Source organism: Argentina anserina, chromosome 2 (genome assembly GCF_933775445.1).
Source record: "Argentina anserina chromosome 2, drPotAnse1.1, whole genome shotgun sequence".
Lineage (NCBI taxonomy): Eukaryota > Viridiplantae > Streptophyta > Magnoliopsida > Rosales > Rosaceae > Argentina > Argentina anserina.
The window spans coordinates 1169638-1193297 of record NC_065873.1 but is presented as its reverse complement, the minus strand read 5'-3'; the positions used below and the strand labels follow the sequence as shown (position 1 = coordinate 1193297).

At 37.8% G+C, this 23660-nt stretch overlaps 3 protein-coding genes across 3 annotated transcripts in view; 1 reads left to right on the top strand and 2 right to left on the bottom strand.

The window, feature by feature from the left end:
* LOC126782026 (translocon-associated protein subunit alpha) overlaps positions 1 to 23660 on the top strand; it is a 213912-nt gene that overhangs the window by 77466 nt on the left and 112786 nt on the right. The gene's annotated exons all lie outside the window — the stretch shown is intronic.
* Positions 9552 to 17403, bottom strand: LOC126782017 (pentatricopeptide repeat-containing protein MRL1, chloroplastic). Its single transcript, XM_050507161.1, has 18 exons — positions 16494 to 17403; positions 16161 to 16377; positions 15983 to 16046; positions 15762 to 15906; positions 15565 to 15680; positions 14764 to 14892; positions 14447 to 14620; positions 14156 to 14320; positions 13714 to 13854; positions 13404 to 13503; positions 13095 to 13203; positions 12880 to 12971; positions 12228 to 12318; positions 11446 to 11677; positions 11270 to 11362; positions 10915 to 10963; positions 10608 to 10704; positions 9552 to 10252 (listed from the first exon to the last, which is right to left on the bottom strand). Exons 1-18 carry the CDS (start codon positions 17332 to 17334, stop codon positions 10018 to 10020), a joined length of 3090 nt encoding a protein of 1029 aa, XP_050363118.1. The 5' UTR covers positions 17335 to 17403; the 3' UTR covers positions 9552 to 10017.
* Positions 18134 to 18838, bottom strand: LOC126782300 (agamous-like MADS-box protein AGL62). Its single transcript, XM_050507518.1, has one exon. The coding sequence runs from the start codon at positions 18836 to 18838 to the stop codon at positions 18134 to 18136; it is 705 nt and encodes a 234-aa protein (XP_050363475.1).

The following is a 23660-nucleotide window of genomic DNA, read 5'->3' as shown; positions in this document are numbered from 1 at the left end:
TGAGAGAGAGAGAGAGAGAGAGAGAGAGAGATTATCTCATCAATCTGTTCTTCATAATTTAGTTTTTCTGATAAAACCTTAATTCATTTTATTGAATATGCATGCAGACGTATGCACGTAATGCAGTTTTATCATCAGTTTGCATAGTCGGGTCGAACAGAGACATCAAATGGTTCCTTGGACCTCTCTGGTCGACAATGATCGGAAGGCCACTGTCCTACATATATCTGGACACTGACTGGTTCGATTTGATCTTTCAGAGCCACATGCCGACATGGACGTACTGTCGTACTCCATAACTGCTTCAATTATTCGTTCATCGTTTTCTTCTTTTAACACTTGATTTGGGTACCACGCACTCGATCATATATAGCACTATCTGTGTCATCTCGCTTTCAGTTTCAATCTTGATGCACTATACATATATATATATATATATATATATAGTGGCATAGTATTCAAGTTTGCCCTGGTTCAAAGAATCAAGAAGAAAATGAAACATGTTTCTTCATTTTAAGTAATTAATGGATCGAGAGAGATCGATTTGAGCAGCATATACAAGTCGACATCGTTCCCCCATTAAGTTGCAAAAAAATTGATCGATCGAGTATTATGTATCAACTTTGGACTTTGAACCAACAGCAAGCTACTATCACTGTCTCATGACTCTCATCCAGTACACATGCCAAAACCGGATAGGGATTTGTTCTCTGTAGCACCCGGTTTGTGAAAAACAGTGTGCGATATATAGCACAATCTAATGCGCCTTTATATTTTCGTAGGACGCCCCAAGTTCACTCCCACAAATATTAAAACTGTTTCTATAAATACCTTACAAGATGCTCGGAGAACCCATCCATCTAATTCAAGATTCTAAACTATTCAACTATATATGGCCAACTCCCATAAACATAAAATGGGGATTTGTCTGCAAGACATAGTTGTTCATGGTAAGCGCATTATGTGTTGAAAATGAGAGATCTCATATCTAATAAGTGATAAATAAAATAGAGATTATAAGTAGGTGGATAATAAACAATTGTACCGAGACCTTTTGTGATTAAAACCCAACACCTGTGAGGTGGCTAATTTGGGACAATATCGGTACAGTTAGTCCATGGGCCACGCTTGTCGCTATTTAACATGATATCAGAGCGAGTCCCTCTCCGGTCGCGCCTCCAATAGGTCGTGGGCCCGAGTTGGGTGTCACTTTGTCATGGACCCAAGATGGATGTTATTATCATGTCATCAGAGGGTTTCCGATTGGATGGTCACTAAGTGTCGTTGGTTACTGGATCTTAGTTTATTTCGTCCCAGTATGTGGGATGCTAATCTATCACGTGCAGATCTAAAAATTAGGTTGCACGTGAGGGGGCGTGTTGGAGAGGAGAGATCTCACATCTAAGAAGTGACAAATAAATAGAGACTATAAGTGGGTGGATAATAAATAATTATACCGATGTCTTTTGTGATTAAAACCCAACACCTGTGAAGAGGTTAAGTTGGGACAATATCAGTACAGTTAGTCCATAGGTCAAGTTTGTCGCCGTTTAACATTATGCAGCTGGGCTGTCATGCGGCGACGTCGTCTAAGAACCATATAAAGTGCAGCAGTACTTCTAATAGTGGTGTTGATCATGTGCCGAAAGGCCATTTCGCAATATATGTTGGAATAGAAGAAGAGACGAAGGAGCGGTTTGTGGTACGTTCCTATCTCATACTTGAAGCAACCGATGTTCCAAGATTTGCTGCTGAAGGCTGCCGACGAGTTTGGTTTTGGCCAAATGGGTGGCATCACACTTCCGTGTGGAGTAGAAGAATTCACTAGTCTTACATCTCGTCTAAATTAAGCAGTTACTCGATCGTTTTGATCTATATGTAGCCAGCTCCTTACTATTCTTTTAATTTCGTGTGATCTTCTTCATGTATATTTTGGTGGGATAGTATACCCATAACTAGTCGGCATATATTGTATAAACTCAGGCTTTCATGCAGATTTCATGTTTATAGAAATATCAAGAAGATAATAAATAAATAAATAAGAGAAAGATTAATCATGGCGTGGCATATATATGTAGATTCTGCACTTCTATCAGTTTTCACTATATACTCTAGAGATATCAGATCAAATATACAGGTATTAGCAGCTTTATTTAAACTTGTTATACGTACATCAGAATGATCAGATTGTCAGATAGTCAACTTAATGGACAAACAAGCAAGTGTTATAGAAGATAACTATTTTAGATCCAAACTGATCGATACGATAATGTAGCTCTATTACCCTGACTCAATTGTCTGATAAACATAGCTATAATTAAGCTATAATTGTAAAGGAGAACGTGAGAATGTTGCTATATATATGTTAGAACTGAAGCGTACGTTGATTCATTATGAGGGCCTTTCATGTTGTGATGATAATATATGATGGGATTGATGGCCGGGTTGTCTTTCTCTGATCCAAACCAACCATGCATGCAGAGTTGCAAACGCATCCATAACTATTCAAATCTATAAAAATAAAAAGCAACATGGAGATTGATATATTGGTAGCACAACATGGAGACTGATATATAGGGGAATTTTCTTAGGTACTTCTATACGTGTGATACCCTTATTTACTAATATCATAATAAATTTGTTGTTATTGCGGTAAATAAGTTGATGTTTTGGGTAATTCTAATTTATTAATTAGTTGTAATTACTTCACCTATAACATTTTACAAGATGAATAAATAGTTGTCAATGTGATAAATATAAAAAACACATGTTGTAATTTTGTTCAATGCTGTAAATTTTGTTTAATAAAAATTGTAATTTTGGTTCAGAAAGTAACATATTATACCTCAAAATATTTTAGACACCCTGATATATTTCCATATATATATACGGGGCTTTTCAGGTAAGGAGGTCTTTATTTTAACTTAAGGTACGGATTTTCATTTTTAACCAACTTTTCGATCAGGTTTTCACATCTCCACCGTCAAATATCTCGGTAATAATGTATATATCATCTCCACAAAATTTCAGCCGATTCCATAACCGTTAAGTACTCATAACTTCGATTGTCTACTCAAAATATGAACGGTTCAGGTTCGGCAAATTTAATACGTCCATTAGTTTTGATTAGTTTGATACCTTAACGATCATGGAATCAGCTGAAAATTTTGTGGAGATGATCTATACGTTATAACCTAGATATTTGACGGTGGAGATGTGAAAACTCGATCGAAAAGTGGGTCAAAAATGTAAATTCATATCTTAAACTAAGATAAGTATCTCCTTATGTAAAAAGCTTTATATATATATAATATATATATGTCTATCTATAATGAGGTTCTCTCTAGAAGAATCATTCAGAACAATAGATAAGTACGGGGCAGTCAGCAAAATTGGTAGAGATATTTCTTTTGAGTCATGAACAGAATTACAGAAATATTGGTCGATATATCGGAAGAAAACAGAACATATGGGACCCGAACATGTTAGACTACTCTGGGATTGGATACCCTAAAGAAAACATCCATCTACTCAATTTGAACAAAATGAACCTCACCCTTTTATCATAAATCTGACCACATGAGGTTTGAACCTGAATCCTTGATGAGGCTCGATCAGTTGTTGCTAGCCTTCCCAGTTTCCGGTTTAGAGCCTCTGGTTTTATGTGTCGTCACTGCCATGCATTTAAGTTCAGCGACATATGGACCATTGCAGGAGCGGAACCAGGAAATGTAACTAGGTAGGGCTAATTTTGTAACGACTCTAAAATTTTGAGCCTAAAAACTCAAAATTTCAAAGTCGTTAAAACACCAAAACAATCTCAATGAAATCGAAATCATTTAACGTGCACAGCGGATCATCACTGAGTTCTCAATACAACTCAGAAAACCAATTATTACAACCCAAATTTATAATTTAACATTATATAAGATGGAAATGTAATAATCCTCACAATCTCTCACAAAACTCACAAATAAAACCACACCAATTCTCACACACAAATCCACGCTAGAAACCTCACCACAAGCAGGATACGAACGACTTCGAGTCTCCGAAGTCGTCACTCAATCTCCTCTAATCAACACCTGCGGAATTATCCCCTACACCATCGAATTGGTGCACCGGGATTGTAAACACAAACCCGGTAAGCTTATAGCTCGTATGAGTAAAATGAAAATATAATTCGCATATCAATATATACGAAAAATCACAAATCAACAAATATAAATGCCCTCATGAGTCAATGGACGGCCCATCTGGTTGTCCCAAAGAAATATGAAATGAAACGCTCATGAGAAATTAAGTAACCCTTCTAGTTACCCAAATGCATTTATAATACGGGTACCAAGAACGCTGGTACACATCTGTTACCCCTCTCGTAATACGCCGCCGATATTGGATAGCCACCCGCTACCCAACATCCAAAACAATCTGAGTACCCATGAGCAGATAACCACCCGTTACCTCACATGCAGTACTACGGCAGACAGACTAGAGCTCTAACTGTATCGTAACTTTCGTCCGGCCAAAGGCTAGGTTCCGACTTGCCAAACACGTACAATAATCTCACATCATATTGTACCAAAAATCAAGTCCGAAGACAAATTACATTTTAACAATCTCCATGTTAAAATCACGTACAATAATCACATGCTCGATAAAATCTTGTCAACAAAATGACATCATCACAATAAAATCATAACAGTATATTATATAGCAAACTATATATATATATATATGTATTTATTTACCATTTATACAATACATATATATAATCCACTATATCATATACATGTCATAATTTATAAACACGTCCGAAGACAAAACGTTTAACAAACTCTATATTAACATCACATGCTCGTCATCGAAATGACCTATTTCAAATGAATTCATAACAGTATATATTATAGCAAACTATATATATATGTACTTATTACCATTTATACAATATATATATATATATAATCCACTATTTTGTATACATGTCGTATTTCAATATTTAAAACTCTTGCAAAAATCTTGGAATCACCGCAAGGGTAGATTCGTAAACATGTGAGATTTTACTCACCTTATCGACTCGAGCGTAATTCCACAATTTCCGAAGATAATTCATTTCCTTGATTTATTGATCACCTTGAAAAGATAAGAAAAGAATTTAGAAACATTTCGTAAACCTTTAAATGCCGAAACAATAATAATCGATTACTGTTTAGCAATTTTCGGCTTTACGAATTTACTGCTCACTGTCAATATTCAGTGTTACTGTTCACGGTTACTATTCACGGTTACTATTCCGTATTTACTATTTATGTATTAATGTACAAATACATATCCAATACGTATCGTTGTACGAGTACATACTATTTACGTATTTCTGTACGTATAAATACTATTTAATTGTACGTACTGTCTCAGTAAATAATAATTACCGTATTACCCTTCCATAATTACTTTTTACCTTTACTAAAACTAATTTAAATTTACATTTACCGAATGTAAATAAAATTTACATTTACCGTATGTAATTCATCTTTTTACATTTACCGTATGTAAAATAAATTACAAAATTACCCTTCTCGGAATCACTGTTCACGCCGCCGCACGTGGCGGCACGTGGGGTACACGCGCCACCTCCGGCAGGCCGCGCGTGGCGTTCACGCGCAACTCACTGTGCCAGCGCGTGGGGCACACGCACCGAGCCTAAAGCCGGCGCGTAGCACGCCACCGCTACCCTATTCCTCTCCTTTCTCTTCCCTCTCCACCCTGCACGGCCCAAGGCCACCTCCACACTGCCTCACGCTCCTACACGCGCCGCTTAAAGCGGCGGTGTTCAACACATCCACTCCCTCCTCCGATCGCCACAAATCGAACCAAAAACAACAACAATCCAATTACACAATCAACCTACACTAACCCTCATCTCAATCAGACCCTTGGATTGTCGGATCGTCGCCGGAGAGCTCAAGAAGTCGTCGGTGGAATCACAGGATCTTGGCGTCGTTGGTGGAGCTCCGGCGCTGCGTGCTTGGGCGTGTCGACCTCGGGGTTGACTAAGGAGGGCCGCGCGGTGCTCCAGGGACCGGCGGTGAGGGAAACGGTGGCTTGAAGGCGGAGATCGTCGTGCGAAGCAGAGGGAGGCTCGGGGAGAGGGAAGGAGGTCTCGGTGGCGAGCTAGCACGTCGCAAGCTCGGGGGTTGTGGAGGATGGTCACGCGATCCTTCTGGGCACGGCGGTGCAGCCCACGGAGGGCTGGAGGGCACGATCGCCGACGAGGTAGTTCGGAGGGAGAGAGAGCTCGAAAGAGGAGAGAGAGCTCGAGGGAGGCGCGGGGGTGAGGGAGAGAGAGAATAGGGTTTCTGAAAATGGAAACCCTATTTTGAATAATTTCCTTTTATACCCCTTTCTAAATCGGAAACTAACTTCTATCGTTAATAACTTTTACATACACCGTCCGATTAGAACGCGTCACATATCCACGAACTCGTATCGACAAGCCCTACAACTTTCGTGAAGGAAGTTTTCTCAGCCGAGCAACGGAATAAAAGTCGATATATACATTGCGGAAACGTAACGTTTTTCTAATTAAACGTTCCGAGAACGTTTCCGTTTCTCGTTTCATAACGTCGCAATCAAACACATTCATTCTAATTAAATTCGCAATTTTATAGAATTTAAATCAAACTAATATTGTTTTAAAAATTAGGGTTATTACAAATTTTAAGGCAAAAAACAATTTAGTTGAAAATAAAATAACTAAAAGAAAGTTTATATAAGTTATGTTGTAACTAAAGGAAATGTGGGAGAAGGGAGAAAGAACTATATACACTTAACATAAAATGGTAGGAAGAAAAGAACTGGGAATAATAACGTTATCAGACAACATGAAGGAAAAAAAAGAGGGAATGGTGGGAAGCTTGACTCGAACCTACAATCAGGTCTCTATAAAGGAAAATCAGCATGGCACTTGGCCAAATGCACCACTTCATATAAATCATAATATATCAAGTCAATATTTATGGAACCTATAACCCTACAACGTGGTTTCGCCCCTGGTATTCACATATGCATATTACGTATTATACACACAGTTGCACTCTGCGACTGTTATATACACACAGCCATGAGTTCTTTCTACAGACTTTTACGAGTGGTATTGTTATTATCCCAAAAAAATTTTAGTAGTAGAGAATTCTATTTGACCGGCTAGATGATAGATTGCAAATATGTGGAATTCATGTGGTATCATCTGTCAGCTTTGTTATTGTTCTGTTGAGACTTTTTTGCACTTATTTTTACATTGTCATTTTTCTCAACGTATCTGGAGGTGGCTGGTAATTCAGTTTGGCACTTCTTTTTCTACTTTTGCCTCTTTGATAGATTTTTGGGTAAGCTATTGTCGAAGACATTTCTCCTCTCAACTTTATAATATGTAACTAGCAGCAGACATGTTTACCTTCATGACTTTATGGAAGGTTCGGAATAGGTTAAGGTTTGACAATCGTCCTCCTCTTTTCTCTAAGTTGTATTGTTCAATTGTTTACCTTCAAATTAGCCATTTTGCTCCTAGTCACTTTAAAGGTGTTCTTGATGCTCGTTTATTGGCATCTCTGGGTGTTGTTCCCAACCGCTGTAAAGCTCTAAAAATACAATATGTTTTATGGCAGACACCAATTTATTCTTGGGTTAAAGTTAACACTGACGGATTGGCTAAAGGTAACCCAGGTCCAGCAATATGTGGGGGTATTTTTCGGGATTCTTCAGGTGGTTTTTTAAGGGGTTTTTGTCAATCGGTTGGTTGTAATTCTTCTTTTTATTCTAAGCTTTATGCTGTGATTTTGGCAATTGAAATTGCTATTGCTAAAAGTTGGTTATACTTATGGTTGGAAAGTGACTCTGTAAGTGTGGTGACATGTTTTTTTCTTCCAAATCTTTCTCTTCCCCGTGGAACTTAAGAATTTGTTGGCACAACTGTCTATCTAAAGTCCGTCTGATGTCTTTTCGATGCAGTCATATATTCAGAGAGGGGAATGCGGTAGCTGACATAATGGCCAATTTAGGCCTCACCAATGACTCTTTTGCTTAGTATGATAACCCCCCTAGTATGCTCGTTAAGTTCTTACAAGCTGATTACTTGGGATTTCCGAGTTATTGGTTTTCATAGTAGGATTATCTACTTTCTTTTTCTTTTTCCTTTGGGTTTTCTCGGCAAGGTTTTGGTCTGGCCCCCTCGCTTTGTACTTTATTAAATAATTATTAAAAAAATGAATAAAAAATTATTATTATTACTCCAAAAAAAAATTAGACATTTGGTAGATTTGTATATGGTCATTGTTTTTGAGTTCACAACCCAATAAGCTACAGTGTTATTGAAAATTAAGAATCCTTAAAATCAAGTTCTTAGATCCTAATTTGATGTCTGCAGTTGAGAAAAAAAATGGATATGCTTTTATTTGTGTAAGGTTTTGTCAGTCCTTTAAAGTTGACACAACCTCATATTTGAGTTTCTAGCTCCTGATGCAGACTACCTGAAGTATTGGTCTGAAATTGTGATTTAGTGATGGCCTCTATATGGTAGTAGACAATAATGCCAAATTATATTACTAAAGAGCATTATGAAGACATGCTGATACATGCAATGTAATTGTAATGCACATAGGTTAGTAATCAGTATTATAATGAAGAGCTTGGATATGAAACTCTGTTCCCTGGCAAAAAAAAGTGATTAGAGAGGCATGAGTGGAGGGGATTTAGGGTTTATAGAATTGAAATGCAAAGCAAGAAAGTAAAGAGAGTAAGAATACTTTGGAGGCTGCATTGTGTTTGTTCTCATTGATAGAAATTGAGAGGTTACAACAAGTTTATATAGGATAGATAAGGCTATATATGTAGAATGACATTAAGGCTCTTATAAGTTAATCCTAATGTGTAACATCTTTTACATTCTTAACAATGAGCTCCTATTTCTGATGGAACTGGGTACGGTACCGGAGCTGGACGTGTTCAGAACTTCAGACACGGCAGGTGAAGCCAGCCATTGCATTGCCTGATTTGTACGAGTCCGTGAGGAAGTAAAAACAGGGGTTGTCCCGAGGGAAGTGTGAAATGTCCGACTCATGAAAATGCGAGATGAAATCAAAATCGATGAGGACTTGAAATTGCTAGGCTAGACACTATGGAACGGTATTGTTGAATAGGTGTGAGTCCGACATGAAACCAATGCAGATAGCATGGCTCAGTAAGTTGCATATTGTACGTAGGATCCTAGTGAATTGGTGCAGAAATTGGCTTACCAATTGGGTTTTGTTTCTCAACTGTTCAAGCAATTCTAGAATCGCTATCACTGTTAGGGATCTGTTCCCGGCTAGTCCGAAAAGACCAAGGCAATGGTACAGTACCTCAAAAGAAATTGCATTTGTCCCTGTACCTCATCACCACTATCGCTATTTGGTTATGCATCTCATCTTTGTGCAAGAGCATGTTGATCTTCCCCATATCTCGATCATCAACTATAAGCAAAGCAAATGGTATAACATATAGAGATTCAAGACCAGTTGTAGATTTATCTACCTGTTCTGGTAGAACTTTTACCCCGCTTATTATATATACCAACAGAAGATTTTATTGTCTTATTACATACAAGTATAACTCCCATGATGCAAGTGAAAAGCTCATCACAGAAGCTCCAGGGTACAGCAAAGATAAGTGGAATGGTAGAGTCCGTGTAACATACAGTTCACAGTGGAAATCTGCTGACAATGCTGATATGATTTCATGCATGTCAGTGATGTCACCCCTTTCCACAAGAATTGCATTCCGGCCCATGTAGATGCTCCACACTATCATTCCTCGGCCGTCTGTCGTAACTCTTCTATAAAACTCTATGCAAAGAAGCTTTGGACTTCTCGTCTCCCAAAATCAAAGCAATTTCAGGTAGGTATATGAACATCAGCCGAAGTTAGGAAAAATGCATTAGATGCTTCAAAAATACTACTCAGCTGCTTCATTATGCATGGTGCCTCAATCCAAAGATAGATTTCCAGTTCGAATACTGCGCTGCTGATGTGTGATTCCTTTCCCCAGCCGTAACTGGGATGAGCCTAATTCTTCTGCTTTCCCGGTGAATGGCGAAGCAAGTTTTGGCTGAAACCATCTTTTCATAGTTAAACCACTGATTCTTATCTTTCCACGTGATTCATTTCCTTGATAATCTAGCCCAAGCCTTCTCAATAGTGATGCAACTGACTGGCCAATCCTGTTACACAAATATGTTATGTTTTCAGAACAAGTAAAAAATTTGTGCTAATCCATGAGGTCTGTCTGAATTGAGATGAAGGTTGTGGTTATAACTTATAAGTACCCATAACTCTGCAGATATTAGCTCAACCCAACTGAGTTTTTATTGTGGTGCTTCTTTACTTCCCAAAAGCTACAATCTTAATATCTAATTTTCCGAATAATAACCTAAATCCACGCATATGTATGGGATATATTAAGAGGTAAATTCACTCTTGTAACAGGTTCTCCTAACTTGTAACTACATCAATTGTTGGGATCTAAATTAACTAATCAAATTTTGGTTGCAATAGGAAGTTAAGTACTTATTTTACCTTCCTGAAAGGTTAATCGTCTTCAACTTCCCCTTGGGAGACAAAAATTCTGTCTTCTCTACAGGCAGTAAAATGGTCATGTTGGGCAACTTGGCACCTGCAGGAAATGGCATAACAGAAAAGAAATAAAGCACTTAGATATATGCTTTATAAGCAGGAAAGCTGAGCTTTGTTTAAATTTCTGTACTCTTTTAAACCTTTCACAAGCTTGTCAGTTCAAATTTTTTATGCACTTTACTCGCTCAAAAATCAAACACTTGTTTCAACAAAAAGACTAAATACAAAAACAAAATATAGTTTATATTACCAGCAGCAAGCCGATATTTGAGACCTCTCAGAACAGTCAAGATGTAAACCTGGCAAGTTTCAAACAGGATTTCATAAAAATATAATTCACGTGTCCAATTTTGCTAAATATACTAATTACAAGAGATATCTGTTTATCGAATAAGAATCAAATGAAAACAGAACCCTCAAAGATTGTCAGGAAAGGTCTTTTAACTTAAAACGAAAGGTTTAGCTGTCTAAGTTGAGCATATCATAGCTAGAAAATTAAAATGAAGAGAGTAGGAATAATCCAGATAGTTTAGGAGATTTTGTAAGGTCGAGCGATCACCCATAACTATAACATCTTTGAAGGTAAAAGAAAGCATAGTACTGACCTCAGCAGTATGAAGTTGCAACTTCTTTGCATCAACAACAACAGGACTAGCTTTGAAGGATACACATGGAACAATTCCAAGTGAAGCAGCTTCCTATTATTAGAACAGAATTTCCAGTAAGACTTACGAAAAATTATGAGTTGAATAAAAGTCGGAACAATTTGGCATCTACTGACCTCAAGTAATGAAAATGCACGAGGGTCATATTCACCAAACCCATCTATCAATGAACAGAGTTTTGAAGATTTAGATGTAACGGCAGTTACACCAAGATTCTCAATTACTCTCTTCTTAGATGCTGCATCGTAAGGGAGCTGCAAGCATCCCAAAACTTGTGATATAATTTCAATGGTAGGAGTAGCACCAGCTACAATTGTTTTCCGGTAGACCATTAAGGCCACTGATGCCCTACAAAAGAAGATATATTTAGAAAATCAAATATATTAAAGAGAAGCTTCTCAGAAGACTGATTATAGCATAGAAAGCTCTGTGACGATCCCATTTTTAATAACCAAATTCAGGAAATAACTAATGTTCTAAGACATTTCAGGCAAATATAAAATATATAGTCCTTCATAGAAGTTTCTCTCCAGATACTGGCAGAAAATGTCACTGTCTACCAGGGATAGTATTCTCTTCCCTTAGTTTCTCTAAATTTATTTTTAATTTGAAAATGCAAATGCATGCCTTCGAATACTAGTATAAAAGAGACTCTAAGAAGATAAAGATGATCTCCTATGACCGAGGCTTGTTAAAACCTAATTTTATTTTGGGGCTAAAACCAAAATGCTAGTATAAAAGAGATAGGTTGCCCCATTTCTCACATAACTTTTGGCATTATATGTTCTTTAAAATGCCATATACATAATATATCACAAGTATTTTCCAGTATGTTGCATTTTTCCACACCAAATAAATATATTGAATCATTGCATAAAATCAAAGAAGAATCAAATACCATTTACTATCAACATGTGGTCGGCCTGAGTCAAGCGGCAAGACAGATTCACCAAGTGCACATGCCTTCTCAGATCTCCGTAAGCACATGCCTTTAAAGAGATCAAATGTTGGTGAATAAAAGTATGTAAAAGGCAACAAAATAAAATAGAATTTGAAGACATGAGTAAATTTGAACAGAGAATATGTTAGGCATTTAGTTCATTATCTCTTTAAGCTCAAAGATAGGATGAACGGACAATACAAATGACTTAACCCAGATATTATCATAAGGAACATGACATTAAGCATTTGCGCATCTGTGTGACTGCATGAAAAGGATAGAAAAAGGTATAACTCCTAAGTCATAAATACAGAAACCTAGAGTTAGTATGCTGATTTCAAATCAAGAGAGATATTATATGTAGGATTTTGAAATGCTGGTTATTTGGCTATAGATGGACTGCTATTAACATGTGGGAAAATATAATGGAGGAGCATTTTCCTAGAAAATTGTAAAGCAATACTACCCAGTGGCATTAAACGCATCTTGTTTATGTTTGTCCTCATTTACAATGAACAACCAGTTCAAATATAAGTACGGTAATAAATTCATCCAACCATTTAAATGCCAAAACCAGGACATGAGAAATTAGCAACCTCCGTAAACTCACCTATGATGCACCTACACATGACAAGGTTTGGAAGAACTTCATCCTTTTCAGCTTGGTAAAGAAGCATCAGGCCAGCATCTAGATCATCCTTCCTACAATCAGGGTGCACGGAAAAGAGATGAATTTTCACTTTTATGATAGATAGATAGATAGATACAAATCAGTCGATAGTATGAGTGCAAAATCAATTCTAGTCTAAACTTTTAAAGACTTACTTTTCACTTGCCACTACAAGTATGGAGTATGTTACACTGTTTGGACGCAGTCCTATGCTCGTCATTTCCGACAGAACTTCCATAGCCTTCTGTAGTTGATCTCCATCACCTGAAAAGTGATTATGTGATTTGTCAATCAAGATTTGCAACCATTCAGACCGATATATATATATATAGTATATTTACAATATTATATATAAGCCATGGGAAAGGTAACAACTTAAGATTTGAAAAGCAGAATCGCATTGTCATCACACCTGTTGTTATATTCTCTTTAGACAGAGATGCAGGTAAAATTGAGAAACTTACACAGGGCAGTAATCAAAGCATTGACAGTTGAAACGGTCTTTTCAATTTTAGCAGACTTAAGATCCTCATAGAGATGCAATGCTTTCTGCCAATTTTTGGCCTGATGGATGGAATATGCAACTTATTAATCATTATGAAGTTTTAACAGCATAAGAGGGGTAGCATTAAAAAAAATTGAGAAGTTAATCAGAATCATTCTTTCTCAGTTGGTGAGAAAAAGCTTCTGATTTACCTCTCCATCAACAGACAACACAATGTAATCTTTTATAGTCCAACCCATTACCACAGAAGTGGTGTATCAGAGACATACATTGCTACATGCGCCCATCAATGAGCTATATGAAAGGGTCCCAATTTGTATTCCTCGATTTCTGGCTTCCTTTATGATTTCAAAGGCAGCATCAAGCTTTCCAGCATGCCCAGCAACATCTATTAATGCACTGAGGAAGACCTGCAATTAAGAGAACAAGTATAAGTGAACAATCTTGAGACTGTATCACAGGAATGACCTTAATGATGATTGATCATTAAATACTGTTGACATGAGAAAATATTGTTTCCTCCTTCCCCAACACATGAGGAGAAAAATTAAAAGATAACCCAACAGTAAATTTCCACTTCTTCTACAGATCATTTTAACTTCCCAACTTGTCTAAACTAGGCTCTTATCATGATTCACGGGGAGCTAGTGTTGGTACAACATGAGCACAAAGCAGATCTTTGCATGAAAACAAGTATTTCCGGATATTTACCTCATCAGGGATCACGCCATTCTTTGTCATGTCATCATATACAGTGCAAGCAAACTCCCAGTCACCAGTCTGGCTGCAACAATTAACAGCTATTGTGTAAACCTCAGAAGTACCCTTAATCTTGTACTTATGAATCAGCTTATACACTTCTTTTGCCCTTTCAACCTACAAGAAACTCATGAATATCAGTTAACTAGGACTGAATACAAATGAGATGTACAAAGCCACAATCAGCACTACTGTTTGAGTAATTGACTGATGCAGCAATTTATAAGAGGTTGACAACCCTACCTGGCCAGCATTTGCACACGCTTTTATCAGTGCACCAACAGTTGTGTGATCAGGTTCTATAGGGTGAGTCTCTGACTTCATTTCTTCTAAGACATCGAAAGCACGGTCAACTGCTCCTGATTGACCACATGCAGTAATAAGCGCATTGAATACAACTCGATCCGGCTTCACTTTCTACTGCATGTAACATCTTATCAGCAGGAAAATTTACTTGCAATGCAGGAAGAAACAAGAAACCACTTACTACAAAACCAAAAACAAGTTTCTGGTATCAGTAACTAGTAGAAGAGATCATAAGTTTGTCAGTGTAATTATACCTTAGACCTCATTATCCCATAAGCACCAAATGCCTTTGCCACTTCCCCAGCTCTAGCACAACCATCAATCAGTGCCCCATATGTGTGAACATTTGGTTCTACTCCAGCACTAACCATCTCATGGAACACCTGGGAGGAAGAGATAAACTAGTTGTAATAAAATGGGAATCTATAACACACACATGCTGAGACTATACTGCAGGCATATTCAATAGAAACAATTAACCGGACACATTAGGTAACAAAGCTGTAAAGGACAAATGTAGTTACAAACATCAATACCCAGATTGAACACAAGACTCTTAGAGCTTCAAAAATGAAAAATACATCTATAAATAGAATTAAAAAAAATCATATAGGCAGGTACTAGAATTACAATATAGATGTTGATGATAAAATTTCTACTAGAAAGATCGGACAATCATCTTCAAGGAGGAAACATAATAAAAAGAAATTATATGTGGATGAGAAAATTAGGTATAAAGCCAAATCTCAGAGTTTGTTCAACTATATGAAATTTAAAAGCTTCAGGAAAATGGACAATATACACATACAGGAATTAAAAGTGAGATGTGCATGGAAATCTGTCAGAAAATATGATATGGACAATCATATTCAAGCAGCAAACAAATAACGAAACCAGGAAGTCTATTGACATATATAGTAAGCGAAATTAGCTTAGTTTCTCAGCCAGGAAGTATAGTTGTTAAATAAGTCATTCTAAAGTACACAAAAATTCAATTAAAATTTTGTGTATATGCCATTCTGAATTGAAAGAAGTCAAAAGGCAAGATATCATACATCAAACATGGTGTAGACTTTTCCACTTTTAGCGCATGTTGATATCAGAGTTGTATAAAGTTTGCAATCAACTCTCAGCCCAGCCTCCCGGACAAGACCCATAACATTGAAAGCTCCTAAAATCCATAAGTCAGAGATCAGGAACTACTGTTACAATAAGTGATTAACATCTGCAGAAAGGTGTATATATAAATTACCCTCTGAATCTTGAGAATTCGCACAGACAGACATAAGCATATTATATGTACTCATTGTTGGATTTGGAATCAGTTTGATGAAACGAAAAGCTTGATGAACAGCCTTTTTCTTCTTGCAGGTATCAAAAAACCTTCCATGATAGACCTGATATCATAGAGCCTGATAAGATATCAACCTAAATTCTGAAAACCAATCATCACCAGAAGGTTACACCCTATACCTTATTCATATCCAACAAATCTTTTTTCTCCAGATCTTCGAGTAATCTCAGAGAATCAGTTAACCTGAGAACCCATATCATTAATAACTGTTTACATTAGAAAAACCATATAAACTACTAGTAGATTTCTATAAGCAATAATGTACTTCCTAATATTGATGACATGGGTAACATGTACCTCCCATCCTTCAGCAAACGGTGGTAAGCTTTTAATTGCTCAGAAACATAATGTGTGTCACTTGTCTGTATCCCATTCAGTTGGGGCACAGTCTCGGAGATCTTTTTCGACAAATGTCTTAATTCTCTATCAGCTACATGTCTATTTCCATTTCCCAAGTCTCCTCTGCTGTGGACATGACCTCCTTTCTGATTCGGCATTTGGCCATTAACATTCTCTGAACAAAAATCACATTAAATTCACTACATTAGCAGCAGAGCAAGTATCTACATGTCATGAAATGGCGAATATAACTATCAAGCTCAAAATTCCAAAACTTCTCGAAGCAATTACCTGTAGAAACCTGATGCAAAATGTGTTGAGACGAGTCTGATGTTTTGAGAGTTCTACTCCTCAGAAATGAAGAGAACTTCTTCTCATCCAACTTCACCTCATGCTTGTTGTCCTCATAGAACATGTGAATCTCCTCCCTCGCCGATTCTCCACTCAGCAATTGAAATCCATTAGCTTCACCAGCCTCGCTTTCGTCATCATTTCCAGACTCTGACTCATCAGTGACGACTTCCTCATCATCACTCACAGTCACCGCAGCAGAGCCGAAATCAGAGTCTCCAATCAGATTAGGCAAGTCGAAAAGCGAGTCGATTTTATCAAACTCAGTGACTTCTTTGTTGTAACGCAGCGGCTGAAGCACCGCCGTGGACTCAAACACCAGCGGCGAAAGCGGCGACTCCTGAGCTGAAATCACCGACGAGTTATGAAACTGCAGCACCTGAACCTCCTCCTCCTCCTCCTTCCTCGCCTCTCGAATCTCCTCCTTCAGCTTATCAAAGTCAATTCTCCGATCATCTCCAACCGAATTCGCCTCCCGGAGCTTCTTCGGCTTCAACGACCGAGTCCAGTACACCACGGACACCGCCGAGAACGTGACCACGGCGACGAACACCAGAATCGAGTGGGAGCTGAGCGACGCCTTGATCAGAATCCTGGACGGAGAGGCCGCCGGGCTCTGACGGCCGAAGTTACTGCCGCCGCGGGTCCGCCGGAGAGACCTGAGACCGCCGGCGAGGGGGCGGAGGGAGTGGACGCAGCCGAGGAAGTCGCGGCGGAGGGAGCGGGAGTGAGGCGTGCATGAGATAAGAGCGAGTGGCTGAGGCTTAGCGGAGAAGCTCATCTCCAAGTGGAGAGTGACGAAGAAGAAGATGAAGAACAAGGAGAAAGGTCCTATCACATATGGGAGAGTGTGAGTGTGAGAGAGGGAAAACCAACCAACCACCTTTGGAATTTAATCTGTTTCTTTTATTTATTTATTAATATTTCTTGGTGAGCTCAATCCATATGGTGCTGACGTGGCGGAATTCCTGGTTATAACAGTTGCGGAGTGATGGAAGAATGAAACTATCTGTTAGCGCCGGGATTTATTTTTTTATTCTCTTTTTTTGGCACTGGCAGTGGGATTTGAACTGATATTTTGTTGGCATTTCAGTTTTTTAACCGACTAAAAGCGATTACTAAAAGTACGAAAATTTTATAGTGCAGCGTTGTACGTGTGTAAAGTCCATAATCCACCGTTCATACACCTCACATACCCCATATGTATTTCAAGACACCCTCTAGTCACCGTCTGATTCGGTATGTATGATATGCAGCACTGCATCATAGACGAATCCCTAAAAGTACTGGCATCGGTCAGAAACAAAAATTATTAGCATAGGATAAACATTACAATGAATTATAAATCAAAAGAGAATTTTATTTGATTCTATTTTTATTTCATGAAATAAAGAGGACACGACAGCGATAAAATGAATGAACATAGACAGGAGATTAAGATGGAAAGACATCTTAGATGACACGAAAGAGAGAGACAATGAAATAAAAACACAGACACACGGCTTGAAACGTAAAAATATGGAGGCTGATATATTGATCGACATCTTTAGAAAAAACCGTCGGGTTCCGAGATTTAGATTTCATGGTCCGGCATGAGGAGGAAGAGGAGGAGGATGAGACATAGGACCTTGAGGATTCATCGCATTGTGGCTTGATGAATTGCCCTCGTAAGTCGGCCAAGTAGCGGGTGCCCTTGAGTGCATGAAGTCCCTAAATGCCCTAGTAGTCGTCATTGCAGCGTCTTGCAACAGTAACTCAACTTGTTTTTGACGCAGCACCTCCGACTCTTTGGTGACCTTACCGCTTAGCTCTCTTAACATATTTCCATAAAAATTGAGTTGTTCTTCGTCGTTAGTTTTGTCAATGAACCTCTTGTACCAGTCTTGAGCTTCGCGAGTCATTTGCTCTTGATTAAGCCGCTCACCTTTCATTTTTTCTTTTTCTATTTCCTCTTTGATAGCAGCTAACTCCATCGTGAGATCGTCCACTTGTCTTCTGCGTGCAACCTCCATGAGTTGATCAGTATTGTCATTGTCAGGTATAGGAGAGTTCATATTCTCATAGCGGTCAATGATTGCTTGCACACAAGGATAACCGAAAGAAAATGCTCTCCGGCCAGGAGAACTCACAATCACGGCAATCTCAGCACCAGTAAGAATGCAAAGCTCACTAGCCTTCTTGAAAACGCCAGACCTCCTTTTGGAGAATGCAACCTGTCGATTACTGTCTTTTTTAATTCTGCGCATCTCTATTTTTTGTCGACCTTTGTTAACCCTAGTGGCCATTGCAACGACAAAGGAAACTAAAGAAAAGTTTCTGACGAATGCGTTCTTTGTGTTGTATCCCACTGTGGTATAGATATTTATACGTTTGTTCGAACACAAAAATGTAGGAGTTTTTTCTGTTTATAGATATATATCTACAAATTTGCTGGCAATCAATTTTCTATTATTTGTTTTGTTATTGATATACTAGTTTAGGAAGATTAAAAATACCATGGCATTTAATATATATGGCATATAAAATCCTTAAGAATTTAATTGGACAAATCAATTGATAACCTTCATTTCTTGTTCATCACTATTCATTGTGAAACACAACTGATACATGCACAACAAAAATTCCTAGGAATTGAGTATATGTACTTACCGGAAATTTGCTCATATGTACTATTCTTTATTCTTGCTGAATTTGTTGCCTGATAAAGTTGGATTTAGTATTAATTCTTCGAAATAAACATGAGTCTTGATAAATACCTATGGTGTTATATGTGTGCAAGATAAAATTTTATTTAGATACTATCAAGTAACAACTAAATTATGAATATAACTAGAGCTTGTGTGACAAAGCACATATCGAAATATTGTATGCTTTGGGCCCAGTCATTGTGGTCGATTTCTAACTTAAAATGCGTCTCCTTAGAGGTACATTTGCTGCAACAACTCAATCCGTGTAGCTAAGTTTATTGCCCACTTTGCATCTATTAGCCTGCATAGTTTTATTTTTGAGGTAGCATCCCAAAACACGTCCTTACTATGGAAAGCTAATCATGCTCATATAAGCACAGTTTCCACTTTTCTCCGAGTGATGTGGGATCCGTAACCTACCTATCTGCTATATTCCTAACCAGACGTCACATTTTTCACATGTAAGGTACACCACCTCTCATCCTTGGGCCTTTTTGGGATTTCTCACCATTTGAAACAACTCGCATAATAAGATGTTGTCCTATTTGGGCCTATTCCTCATGATTTTGTTCATGAAGTTTCAACGCAAAATATATCTTACTATGTGGAGGTATTTATAAGTCACATATCTTCCCTTCCCCCGGGTAATGTAGGATTTCACAAAGGTATCAAAGCCAAGTTTCATTTTAGGACCAGTTGGGCTCTTAAGAGAGGTGAATTATCAGATCCCATGTCGCTTGTGGGAGAGGGGGTGTTGTCCCTTATATTAGGGGTGGACATGCAGTCCCGAAAACCGAAAAAAAAAAACATATCTGAATCCAAAAAACCGAAAAAAATGAAAACTGAAAAAAACCAAACTGAAAATAAAAAAACCGAACCGAACCGAATATGTTTGGGTTGAGTTTTAGATTTAGTCCCTCATAAACCGAACAGACCCAAATAACCCGAAGTCAACGGTCAACGTCATTATTTTGGTATATTTTTACTTTTTAAAAAAAAAAAGTAAAACTATATCCAACATAAACTTAATTGACTTAATCAATCTTACGGCCTCTCTTAGTCTCTTATATCTCAGACGAAAAAAACTTACGACTCTCTCTCTCTTTCTAAATCCTCACTCATTAGTTCATCGCTATATTAATAGTTCATTTCATTATGCAATACCAGTTCACATAACTCTTCTCTCCTCCCTCTTCTCTCCATTTCATATCGCTTCTCTTTGTATTGTGACTCTAAAAATTGAATTATTTAATCAATAATTTTATTAATGTTTCATATCCTCAACGAATCAGTATCAATAACGGCTCACATGAGATGTGAAAAAAGACTTAGATAGACCAGACGACCTACATGATGGACTTAGCGAGGTTCATTTACCTAAACTCATATGCCGTGCGAACATTTTTGTTCTTCAATATCTAATTTTAATGCAGTTGAGTTTTTTTTTATACTTGAGCTAAATATAGACTGTGGAGATGTTAGAGTCAATTAGGTATGGAATAATCAATTAGACTTTTTGTTTGTCATCTTTATGTTAAATTTTGTACTTTAAAATTAATGTCTAATATTACGTATTTTACATACGGGTAAAACTGAAGAAAAAAAAATAACCCGAGCCGAACCGAACCGTGTGGGTTGGGTCGAGTTGTAGGTCACAGTCTCTCAATAGAAAAACTGGACCGAATTTAAAATCAGGGTTGGGTTATGGGTTTTGTCCAAAACCGAACCGTATTGACCCGTGTCCACCCTTACCTTATATGAGTACACACACCTTTTATCTAATGTAAAGCGTATGGATGGCAATGGACAGGGTAGGGTCAGAGGATCGAAATACCATACACATACCAAATTTCAATTACGTCTCCATACCCGCCCCAATCCCCGTTAGAAAGTAATGGGTATTCGCCGTCCCCATACCCGTTGGGGATCCGTTTCCCATACCCGCCCAAATACCCGTTAATAATATTTTGTTATATTATATAAAAATTCATATAAAGTATAGAAAAACGTAAAAATATAAAATGAAAACTAAATATCATGATAAAATTAGTTTTTTAACATTAATCCAACTTAAACTAATACAAGTCTAGTTCAAAATAAAATAATAACTATAAAAAAGTTTTTATTTACATAAATATTAATTAATTAAATAATATTGAAACATATATAATATATATTTTATTCTTTTTGGGTGGGGATGAGGATGAGGATCAAAATATCATTTCCGCCCGTTACCCGATTCCATATTTCGAATATAAGAGATCTCCATACCCGTTCTCCATTTTTACCTATTACACAACCTCATTAGGGTCAAATACCCGTGAATACCCTATTCGATGAGTAATATTGTCATCCCTAGTGAAGCGTACATATTGGATTGGGAAGTCAAGAATAAAAAATGTGAGGGTGGAACTCAAAGTAGAAAATATTTCGCTTTGCAAGAAGTTTCAAGTAGTATCAAAGCCGCTCATTTACATGAAGTGTGTTGATGAGGATGTCAGAACCCTAAATTAAAGTGGGTAGATGTAATAACCCGATTTTTCATGAACGATTATTGGATTGATTTTAAATTTATAAAGTTTGTGAAACTCATTAAATGTGTTGTGTTGCCTTGCGACGTCGGAAATCGAAAATGGAAACGTTATCGGAATGTTTATTTAGAAAAACGTTACATTTCCGCGACGTGAGTATTGACTTTTATTCAGTCACTCGTTTGCGAAAACTCCTTCACGAAAGTCGTAGAGCTCGTCGATACGAGTTTATGGATATGTCATGCGTTCTAATCGGACGTCGTACGTGAAAGTTATGAACGACGGAAGTTAGTTTCCGATTTTGGAAGTGGGTATAAAAGGAAGATTCTTAAGAGTAGGGTTTCCATTTTCAGAAACCCTCTGTCTCTCACTTCACTCCGCCTCCCTCTCTCTCATTTTCTCTCTCTCTCTCTCCCCGATCTCACTTCCCTCACCGGCGATCTCCAGCACCGGCCGTAAGTGTTCCTCACCGCCGGCACCAGCGCCCTCACATGCTCGACTCCAGCCTCTTCCGAGCAAGACGCGAGCCATCTCGCCGCCATGAAGCTTCGCCGCATCACACCGAACCCAGCTCGACTGGTTCAAGCTCTCTGACGAGCTCCGGTTCTCCCAAGGCCGAGAATAGGTGAGGTTTCGACTATATTGGATGTTGTGATTGTTGTTGTGTGAATTTTGGATGTTTTGGATGGTTTGTGGATGAGATTGGAGTAGGATTAGAGGAGGGGATGAAATGATGAACACCGCCGCCTTAGGCGGCGCGTGTGAGTGCGTGGAGGGGGTAGGAGGCGGCGTGAGGCCGTGGGGAGGAAGAATAGGAAGAAAGGAAGAGAAATGGGGCGGTGGTGGCGTGCTACGCACCGCCCTTAGGCTCGGCACGTGGGCCTCACGCGCTGCCACAGTGAATGTAAAAATTTATATTTACGACGGTGAATGTAAAAATGTGATTTACGTACTGTAAATGTAAATTTATTTTACGTACGGTAAATGTAAATGTAAATGTAAATTACTTTCAGTAAATATAAAAAACAATTTCAGAAGGGTAAATCAGTAATTATTATTTACTGAGACAGTATTTACATTTGAATAGTATGCATACGTAAATAAATACGTAAATAGTATTACACGTATAAGAATACGTAATTGATGTGTATTTGTACATAAATACGTGAATAGTAAATACATGAACAGTAACTTTGTAAAACCTGAAATTGCTGAACAATAATATATTATTACTGTTACGGCATTTAAGGTTTACGTAACGATTCTAAATTTTTTTCTTATCTTTTCAAGGTGATCGATAATTTTAGAAAATGAATTACATTCGGAATTGTGGAATTACGTTCGAAATTATAAGGTGAGTAAAATCTCACATATTTACGAATCTACCCTCACGGAGATTCAAGATTATGCAGAATTTTAAAGAATGAAATATGACATGTATATGATATAGTGGAATATATATATATATTTGTATAAAATGGTAAATAGGTACATATATATAGGTTGCTATATTATATACTGTCAGGATTTCGTTGTGAATATGTTCACGTTGGTGATGAGATTTATATATCGAGCATGTCGATTTAATTTGTACAATATGATGCGATGATTATTGTATGTGGTTTTAACATGGAGTTTGTTAAAACGTTTTGTTTTCGGACGAGTTTTTGTCTTCGGACGTGATTGATGTCTTCGGACGAGTTTTTGTCTTCGGACGTGATTGATGTGTTCGGACGAGTTTTGTCTTCGGACGTGTTTTATGTCTTCAGACCAATCTTCGGACGTGTTTGGCATGTCGGAACCTAGCCTTTGGCCGGGCAAAAATTACGATACAGTTAGAGCTCTAGTTTGTCTACCGAAGTACTGCATGTGAGGTAACAGATGGGTTA